This window comes from Loxodonta africana, chromosome 2 (genome assembly GCF_030014295.1).
Source record: "Loxodonta africana isolate mLoxAfr1 chromosome 2, mLoxAfr1.hap2, whole genome shotgun sequence".
Classification (NCBI taxonomy): Eukaryota; Metazoa; Chordata; class Mammalia; order Proboscidea; family Elephantidae; genus Loxodonta; species Loxodonta africana.
In genome coordinates, this window is record NC_087343.1 from 124,518,444 (window position 1) to 124,528,859 (window position 10,416).

The 10,416-nt window shown below is 39.4% G+C and overlaps 1 protein-coding gene across 1 annotated transcript; it reads left to right on the forward strand.

Annotated features, from left to right (window-relative positions):
- The first annotated feature begins 7,693 nt into the window (after positions 1–7,693).
- Positions 7,694–9,939, forward strand: IL5 (interleukin 5). Its single transcript, XM_003405023.4, has 4 exons — positions 7,694–8,027; positions 8,232–8,264; positions 9,203–9,331; positions 9,434–9,939. The coding sequence occupies exons 1-4, from the start codon at positions 7,890–7,892 to the stop codon at positions 9,530–9,532; spliced, it is 399 nt and encodes a 132-aa protein (XP_003405071.1). The 5' UTR covers positions 7,694–7,889; the 3' UTR covers positions 9,533–9,939.
- The last annotated feature ends 477 nt before the right edge of the window (positions 9,940–10,416 follow it).

Sequence of the window (10,416 nt, forward strand, 5' to 3'; positions counted from 1 at the left end):
ACACAAATACCTACAAGTTAAGAAATGGTGAAGTCGATTTTATCAAATAGCAGATAAACATTAAAATAATAAGTAGGAAAACTGTATGGATACTTGAAAGTGAAATATTAATAAGCAAAAAAGGTAAATTGTACAATTCATTGATCACAACTCTATAAAACTGACTATGCATTAGTAAAAACTAGAAGTGGTCATAAAAAAAACTAATAGTTTCTGTGACAAGGGGAAGAAGTTTTATGTTTATTTTCCTATAATGTTATTTTATTCAAAAAAAAATTTTTAAAGAAAGGCTTGGAGATTGAAAGGTTGGAGATTAGAATAGGGTCAAAAAAAGAAAGAGATGCTATCATTTTGTGTTTAGTCACCTTGAATCATTTGGGGCATTATGCCCAGTTGATTGATTAGAATCAGTTCATGGAAAATCATTTGACCTTAAATGACTACACAGTAAAAACCACAGTTACCAGTTTTAAAAAACATGTTGCCAATTTAGAAGCCACTAATAGAAATAAGGAAACCCCGGTGGCGTAGTGGTTAAGAGCTACGGCTGCTAACCAAAAGGTCAGCAGTTCGAATCCACCAGGTGTTCCTCGGAAACTCTAAGGGGCAGTTCTACTCTGTCCTATAGTGTCGCTATGAGTCGGAATCGACTCGATGGCAACGGGTATAATAGAAATAAGGAGCCCTAGTGGCTCAGTGGTTAAGAAAGAGTTTGACTACTAATGCAAAGGTCAGCAGTTAGAATCTACCAGCTGCTCCTTTGAAACCCTATGGGACAGTTCTACTCTGTCCTATAGAGTCGCTATGAGTCGGAATGGACTCAACAGCAGTGGGTTTGGTTTGTTTTTTTTTTAAATAGAGATGAAGATTTTAGCGCAAAAGTGTGCTTGTTAACCACTAATACAGCTTTTCAACACTATGCAGGTATTTTTCTAAATTGTATAATTACCAATAATGCTTTACAATTCTGATTAAAAAAATTTTTTATGCTAATTTCTTTCTATGCCCGTTAAGTAATGTGAGTCTTAAATGCCATGGTAGTTCACAGTGGCTCTGTCTGTATAGTTTAGGCTTAAAGCTTTGCTCTTTTTTCCTGGAGTCCCACCAGAGTTGTTTCTGTTACTTCAGGCTCTTGGCCCCAGGGAATAAACTCCTTGAGTTTCTATAGTATTCACATCAGTTTGTTCAACTAATAAAACCAAGTGCCTGTTTATTATTTTTTGAGTGCCTACGATAGACCAGACATCAGGGATAAAGAGATTTAATTAAAAACCTTATTTTCAAGAAGCTCAGTCTATTGCTAAAGTAAAAAGGTCCCAAAGGGCATGCCATTTATGGGGTACAAAGTCTTTTAATAAAAATAGTAGAAACTATTATTATATAGTAAAAATCATTCACTTTTTCAACCTGCAGTATTATTTTAAAAGAAGCTTTTTATTTTAAATAATTTTAGTTTTACAGAAAAATTGCAAGAATGTTAGAGTTCCTGTATACCCTGCACCCAGTTTCCCCTGTTTTTAACATTGTCGTTGTGTGCTGTAGAGCCCTTTCCAACTCATAGTGACCCTGCATTGTTAACATTACTATGGTACATTTGTCACAACAAAGGACCCAACAGTTGTACATTACTATTAACTAGACTCTACAGTTTTATCAGATTTCCTTAGTTTTATCTTATGACTTTTTCTTTTCCCAGATCTTATCCAGGATAATATATTTTGCCATGCGGCACCCTTGGGCTTATGTTGGCAGATCATCCAATTTTTCAAAGAAACCAGAAATCCTGATTTTTATGTGCAATCTCCTGGTTTTTAAATGTTAGCAATTCATATTTTAAAAAACTGTAGGCTGCCAGTGTCCTTAGACTCCTCTGGGCTGTGACAGTTTCTCAGACTTTGCTTGTATTTTATGACCTTGACAGTTTTCAGAGTATTGGTCAGGTATTTTGTAGAATGTCCTTCAGTTTAGGTATGCTTAATGTTTTTCTCCTAATTTGACAGGGTTTATGGGTTTTGAAGAGGAAGACTACAGAGGTTAAATGCCATTAACAACACATGATATCCAGGGTACATGCAACTAATATGACTTATTACTGTTGATGTTGACCTTGATCACCTAGCTGAAGCAGTGCGTGTCAGGCTTCTGCACTGTAAAGTTACTCCTTTTACTCCCCCCCCCTTCCTTACTGTACTTTTTAGAAGGAAATCACTATGTGGATCCTACATTTCAGGAAAGGGGGGTTATGCTCCACCTTTTTGAGGGGAGAATAGCTACGTAAATTATATGGGATTCTTCTGCAAGGGGAATTAGAAGTGTTAACTTTTTTTGGAGTTTTACATTAATAAAGCTCTTTCAAAGACATTATTTTATTATCCTTACTCCTGAGTTGGAATTGGCTCAACCACAGTGGGTTTGTTTTGTCGGTTTTTTTCTACTCTGAGAGAGTTTGCAATCGAGTTGGGGAGATCAGCCTCACAGAGGAAAAGTTAATGACCTATGACAACATTATAAGAAATACAATTTTTATAACTAGACCTCTAATAAAACCAAAAAACCAAACCCAGTGCTGTCGAGTCGATTCCGACTCATAGCGACCCTATAGGACAGAGTGGAACTGCCCCATAGAGTTTCCAAGGAGCACCTGGCAGATTCGAACTGCCTACCCTTTGGTTAGCAGCCGTAGCACTTAATCACTACACCACCAGGGTTTCCAGACCTCCAGTAGGGATACCCAATTACACTGTAAATCTGAGGCTGCAAACTGGCAGCCTATACTACAGTTTTTAAAATATGAGTTGCCAACATTTAAAAACCAGGAGATTGCTCATAACCATCAGGATTTCTGGCTTCTTTGAAAAATTGGATGATCTGACAACAGAAAACCAAGGGTGCCACATGGCAACAATCAGCCGGAGCTGAGTTGCAGCTGCCACCTTCAGACAGGTCACTGATGCTGCCATTTGCAGGAGCCCCCATCACCTTTGTCGTATGACACCTCGCCCATTTCACTCATTTTTGTAACCAGCTTGGTCTCAGTATGACTCTTCTAAAAAATAGTGAGAGGTTGGGGAGTTTTCTCCTGCTCAGTGAAGACTATTATGTTTGTATCTCAATTCTCCACTACCTAGGTTGCCCGTGAAGCCCTATAATAGAATTTAAAAACTCAGAACTTTGTGTGTTTAAGGTACTAAAATAACAAGTCATTTATCAATTCCTCTGAAACCTGCATCTAAGCCCAAACTTCTTCAGCGTAGCCCAAAGGAACCAGAGGAGAACCAGAGAGAACTCTCATATGAAATCCTCAGGGAAGACAGGGCTTCTGACAGAACTCGGCTTCAGTTCTGAGAGCACCCTTTTAAGAGCACTTTGATTCAAGTCTATTGTGATTCCTACCTCACCCCTAATAGATTCAATGAAGTAAGCCACTATCTCTACTGCAGTCTCAAGGAAAACATCATGTAAGTATTCCAATCAGACATGTCTAACCAAGATCCTAAAACATCAGCAAAAAACTAAACCAGAGTTGATACAGGGAGGCTGCAACTGAAGTTCCACATCGCTATCATTCTACCTGTGCAAATCTGGGGTTCCATGCCTGTAAGAGACATGTCCACCTCCCAGCTGCCTCTGCTTCTCATACAGAACTGTACTCAGTTTTGGAAAATGGTTTTGGGTAACATTTGTGTTTGCCACCATCTGTCCTAGGTGCTCAAGATAGCCTAAAAGTCAGGCTTCCAGGCCCCCAACACAGAGGAAACCCTTCACTGAAAACAATGGCTTATGCCTCCATCTTGTGTGCTCAGACCAGGGAAGAAGGAAATATGTGGTCTAGAAGGGGGCTACATCTGCTCACTTCTGGGCTTACAGGCCTGAGCCGAAGGAACCTAAACACGAATTCCCCTGATTAGACACAATCATACACAGCCCACCCAAAGGACACTCCCACCCTGATGGGACACAAAAGCCATGCCCATGTGTTATGTGACTGTGACTGACATTTATTGGTTGCTTTCCCAGCATGCATGTCCCTCTTACTTCTCCTGTTGTTTTTGTTAGCTACTATAGTCGTGGTGACTCCATGCATGCACAACAGGATCATACCGTTGTGATCCATAGGATTTTCACTGGCTGAGTTTCAGGCTTTTATTCCTAGTCTGTCTTAGTCTGGAAGCTTCACTGTAACCTGTTCAGCATCATAGCGACACATCAGCCTCTACCGGCAAATGGGTGGTAGTTGCACATGAGGGACATGGGCCACAAATCAAACCCCAGTTTTCTGCATGGAAGGGAGAATTCTACCACCAAGCCACCAGCAACCTCTTACTACCTAGGAATGCAGTTTGGGTAGGATGAAACCTGTCTCCAGCTCCAGGGGGAGCCAATCAGTATATATCCCAAACCCTAGGCCACAGTTCAAGGGCGAACATGTGATCTTTGTCACAAGGAGACTAAATTCTAGGACTTTTAATTGAGCAATCAGAAAAGCAGAACTTGTTTTTTCCTGCAGCAAGTGAGAAGGACACCTATAGATCCAGCAGTTTTGACATCATCTTGGAACCACAGTGGGAGAGCTACATGAGAATGGAGCTGTCATGGATTGAATTATATCCCCCCAAAAATGTGTGTATCAATTTGACTGGGTCATGATTCCCGGTATTGTATGATTTTCCTGTATGTTGTAAATCCTGCCTCTATGATGTCAATGAGGGAGGATGGGTGGCAGTTGTGTTAGTGAGCCAGGGCTCAATCTACAGGATTCAATTGTGTCTTGAGTCAATCTCTTGAGATATAAAAGAAGCTGAGCAGAGAGACAGGGGGACCTCATACCACCAAGAAAGCAGTGCCAGGAGCAGAGCGCATCCTTTGGACCCGGGGACCCTGCACAGAGAAGCTGCTAGTCCGGGGGAAGATTGGTGAGAAAGCGATAGAGAGAGAAAGCCTTCCCCTGGAGCTGACACCCTGAATTTGGACTTACAGCCTACTTTACTGTGAGAAAATAAACTTCTCTTTGCTAAAACCTTCCACTCGTGGTATTTCTGTTATAGCAGCGCTAGATAACTAAGACAGGAGCCAAGGAGGAATCACTGGGTGTCTTTGTCATCTAGTGAGGCTATAACAGAATTACTGCAAGTGGGTAGCTTTAACAAACAAGTTTATTCTCTCAAAGTTTAGGAGGCTAGAAGTTCAAATTCAGGGTGCCTACCCAAAACCTTTTGCCAAAGCTGAGTACAGTTCTGTATGAGAAGCAGAGGCAGCTGGGAGGTAGACATGTCTCTAACAGGCATGGTACCCCAGATTTGCACAGGTAGAATGATGGTGGTGTGGGACTTCAGTTGTAGCCTCCCTGTACCAAGTCTGATTTAGTTTTTGCTGACGTTTTATGATCTTGGTTAGACATGTCTAATTTGAATGCTCTCTGTTGGCTCTGGGGGAAGGGCCTTGTCATCAATCTTCCCCTGGTCTAGGAGCTTCTCAGCACAGGGACCTTGGGTCCAAAGGATGCTCTCTGCTTCCAGCACTTCTTTCTTGGTAGTATGAGGTCCCTTTCTTCTCTGCTCACTTCTCTCTTTTATATCTCAAAAGAGACTGACTCAAGATACAACCTAATCCTGTAGATTGAGTCCCACATCATTAACATAAGTGCCTCTAATCCTGCCTCATTCACATCATAGAGGTCAGGACTTAAAACATGTAGGGTAATCACATCAGATCACAAAATGGTGGACAACCACACGATACTGGGAATCATGGCCTCGCCAAGTTGATACACATTTTGGGGGGACACAATTCAATCCATAACACTGAGGCAAGGAGAATGTAAAGAAGCCTCTGTCCCTGAGCTGTTTGGTTTTATAAGCCAATACATTCCCTGTCTGGCTTCAACCAGTTTGGGTTAGGTTTTTGGTCACTGACAACAGAAAGGATCCTAACTGAGACCCTCATGAATATAACTTGACCCTGCTAAGTTTTGGTGGGCTCTGGCTAAAATCACCATCTTCTTGCCAGTGTTTCCAATTCCTTTTAAAACAAATCAATTTGACTACAATCATGGTGGAATTTAGTTAACCTGAAAAAAAAAAATCCCAGTATTTATGTATTTCAGCAGAAAATTCTATCCACTGATTTATATTATACTTCTCCTTTTGACACACATCTTTTAATTTTATTATTTTTTGAATTTTTGGTGAAAGTTTAAATAGCAAGTTGGGTTCCCATGTGACAATTTCCACACAAATTGTTCAGTGATGTTAGTTACATTTATCACAATGTGTCAACATTCTCTTTAATTGTATTCGGTCTGTTCCCTTTCTAGTACTCTCCCTGACCTTACATCTTTGCTTTCGAGTAATTGTTGACCTTTTGGTCTCATACTGATGATCTTTAAGTAGGGCACCAATCTTATGGGTACTACCCTTTATTTTGTGTGCCACTCTGCTGTTTCACTACAAAGGTAATCTCAGGGTATAGGCTCAGTTCTAGGTTTAAAGAGTGTCTCAGGGCAATAATCTCCAGGAGTCTTCTGTTCTAGTTTGTCTGACTTTTTTTTTTTTTTTAAATAAGAATTTGAGTTCTGTTCTGTATTCTTCTCCCACTCTATTTGGGACCAATTATTGTGACCTTCAGTCAGAATGGTTGGTGGTGGTAGCCAGGCACCATCTAGTTCTTCTGTTCTCAGGGGAGATGGGGTTGTGGCTTGTGTAGACTTGTTTCTTCTCTACGCTTTTGGTTACCTTCTTACTGTTTTTCTCCTGGCAAGTTGAGACCTGTAGTTGTGTCTCAGATGGCCACTCACAAGCTGTTAAGACCACAGATGTTACTTACTTCACTAGGAGGCAGATCATGATTTTTGTGAACTACATTATGCCAACTGACTGAGTTGTCCTATGAGACTATGATTCTACGCCTTCAAAACCAGAAAACCAATGCTGGAAGGTGTTTGGTTATGTCTGAGGAGTACCCATATTTGTGCCTTCAGTGAATATATGTGCCTGCGCCCACATACTAGATTGACATGTACCAATAGGTACTTCTATCTTTTCTCACCTATGTACACACCTATAAAAAAAAAAAAAACCCATATACCAGTTTGCCTATACCCACCCATATGTGCTCAAATATTCATTTTTACTTTGGTTGTGCTGTGCTGACTATATCCACATTCGGTGCCACTTTTCCCATCATCAAAAATGACTAGTCTCTAAGGTATAAAGCTTACTTTCCCCACCTTCGCTTCCTGGTAACTACCAATGAGTATTGGTTTCTCTATATCTATTTCTGTCTTCTTATAAAAGGCAGATCATACAATATTTGTCCTTATATGCTTCACTTATTCCACTTAGCATGATACTCTCCAGGTTCATCCAGGTTGGTACAGGTGTGTACATAGGTGAGAAAAGATAGAAGTATCTATTGGTACATGTTATATGTTTCAGGAACTCATCATTGTTCTTTATAGTTGTGCAGTATTCCGTTGTATGTATGTACCACAATTTGCTTATCCATTCATCCACTGATGGGTACTTTGGTTGTTTCCATTTATTTGCTATGACACACATCTTCTAAGAGGAAATTAAACCTTTTGATTTTTAAGAAATGCAAAGATCGAGCAATGATATGTAAACCCAAAGCTTTTCTTTAGTAATAGTAAATGTTTTAGAGTGGAAAAATAGGGATTTTTATTATTATTGAAAGATAAAACTGAAATTTTTTTAAGGTACAAGGCATTGGAAACATTTAGTATCATAATATACCATTATTAGGCATCTCTATCTGATTGTTAGAAATTATTCATTTCCTCAAAGAGAGAGAATAAATTGGCTGGGGATGTAACCTTGCAGTATGCACTTTGTTTGCCAAAGGCAAACGCTGAACATTTCAGAGCCACGAGAATGCTTCTGCAGTTGAGTTTGCTAGTGCTTGGAGCTGGCTATGCTTGTACCCTTGCCATAGAAATTCCAGTGCATAGACTGGTGGCAGAGACCTTGGCACTGCTCTCGACTCATCGAACTCTGCTGATAGGCGATGGGGTAATTTTCTTTTTGATTCCTAGTCTCTGAAATGTGTAGGTAATCATTGTGTCAGTTCATTTACCACGTTTGAAGATCTGGCATTAATAATGAAGTTATGAGAGTGTTAGCCATATACAGTTAACCCGTCACTAGCAAGCATTATATTAAACTTTATAAATGCTAAAGTGCTTTTAAAATGACTGTATTGCCTTTTCTTTTCAGACCCCAAGGATTCTTACTCCTGTGCATGAAAATGTAAGTTAAATTATGATTCAATATAAAATGATTGATTGCATGATTAAGTAAATGACATATGTTAAGCTGTAAACCATTAGTTATCATTGGGACTATTTTATTTTCTCATTTTGTTTTTATGTATGTAGATATGAATGTATGTCTTTATAATATTAGGAAGGACTTTATAACAAGTAAAAAATGATTTTTTTTTTACTTGTTATAACAAGTAGAATCCATTAAACAAATAGATCAGGCCCTTCAGTGGTGGTGTCAGTTCTGTCTCCTGAAGAGCCATATGTCAGGGATTCTTTCCAGAAAAATCCCACACTGGTGAAAGGAGCCTCTTAGACTCTGTTCAACTCTGTCTATGGCCTTCTTTGCTCTACTGTCTGTCTGAAAGTATTAGCAATTTAGGGTTGTATTTTTAGAATCATGATCACTAGACATTAAAAAATAGAATAAATGTCCTACATTAATAGTCATTTCTACATATTTAAATGATTATGACTATACAACGGAACTGTGCACATTTGGGGTATAAAACCAAACCAAACCCTTTGCCATCAAGTCAGTTCTGACTCATAGCAACCCTACTAGACAGAGTAGAACTGCCCCATAGGGTATCCAAGAAGTGGCTGGTGGAGTGGAACTGCTGACATTTTGGTTAGCAGCCTAGCTCTTAACCACTGCTTCACTGGGGCTCCATTTGGAGTATATCATGGTCATATTACAATGTAAAATATATGATTTCATTAATCTAAATAGAATAAAATTACCAGCTGTAAGTATAAAAGAAAATATCAATGCGAATTCAATCAGTTCATTAATTACATTTCTTAAACATTTTATTTTGGGTTAAGTAGTTCATTAATATCATTTATGAAGCCTAATATTTTGGAACAATTTTTTATACCTTGTTTTGATTATTTACATTTTTAAAAATCTTCCTCATTTAGCACCAACTGTGCACTGAAGAAATCTTCCAGGGAATAGATACACTGAAGAATCAAACTGTACAAGACGATGCTGTGGGAAAACTATTTAAAAACTTGTCTTTACTCAAGGAATACATAGACCTCCAGAAAGTAAGTTAAAAACAGTTAGTGGAAAATATTTGTCTGGGTGTGCCTGTTCATTTACAGGAATTGATGGTTTCCTACAATACTTACTGTCTGTTCTTTTCACAGAAAAAGTGCGGAGGAGAAAGACGGAAAGTAAAGCAATTCCTAGACTACCTGGAAGAGTTTCTTGGTGTAATAAGCACTGATTGGATGATAGACAGTTGAGACCAAACTGGCTTATTGTAGCTCAAGACCTTGGAGGAGGAAAAGAACATTTTATTGTAATCAGAATGAGGGCCAATCAGGTGCAGGGCCTTAATTTTCATTGTAATTAAAATCCAGAGGCAAAGTAAATATTTCAGGCATAGTGCTACTTTGCCACATCACACGGGCAGAAAACATAAAATATTTTAGATATATTTCAGATAACAGAATCATTGAAGTATTTTTCTACTATTTGCTCCGGGGAAAACAGATATATAATTTTATCTTATTTAACATTCTCTAAAATGTTCGCTAACATTATTTATGAAATAATTAAGAATTTGGTAAATTAATATTTATTTTGTTATATGCTATGTTCTAATAAACCAAAAACAGACAACTTTTGTTCAGTTTGCTGCTGGCCTCTGTCTTGTACTTGAAGTGTGAGAACATAAGGAGTTTGGAAGGAGGGTCTGTATGCATGTTGGCTGAGCATTCCCATCTCCCTGGTGGCAGAAACTGCAGGTTTGCTAGGCATACCAATGGTGGAAATGACCCAACAAGACTTAGTGGGAATGTGGGGACCAGGGATGCAGGCAGGGGCTGAACCTGGTTTCCACTCCATGGTATACATAGATCCTAGGATGGTGCAAAGCAAATAGTAGTAGTGGTGAATGAGTGAATGAATGGACGTTCCAGGACCAGCATTAGAATTAAAACGAGTTTCAGTGTTTCCCCCAGGAGGAGAGCAGCACTGAAAATCTGTAACTAGGTCTCTCCCCAGACTATGAGAAGAATTCGGCAGACCAATCCCACTGCCAGTTGGAGGAGGAGGCCAGAAACCTTCTTGGTGGAGGCTCAGGGCACTGGACCTGGGGGAGTTCCCCCTCACCCCACCTGACATT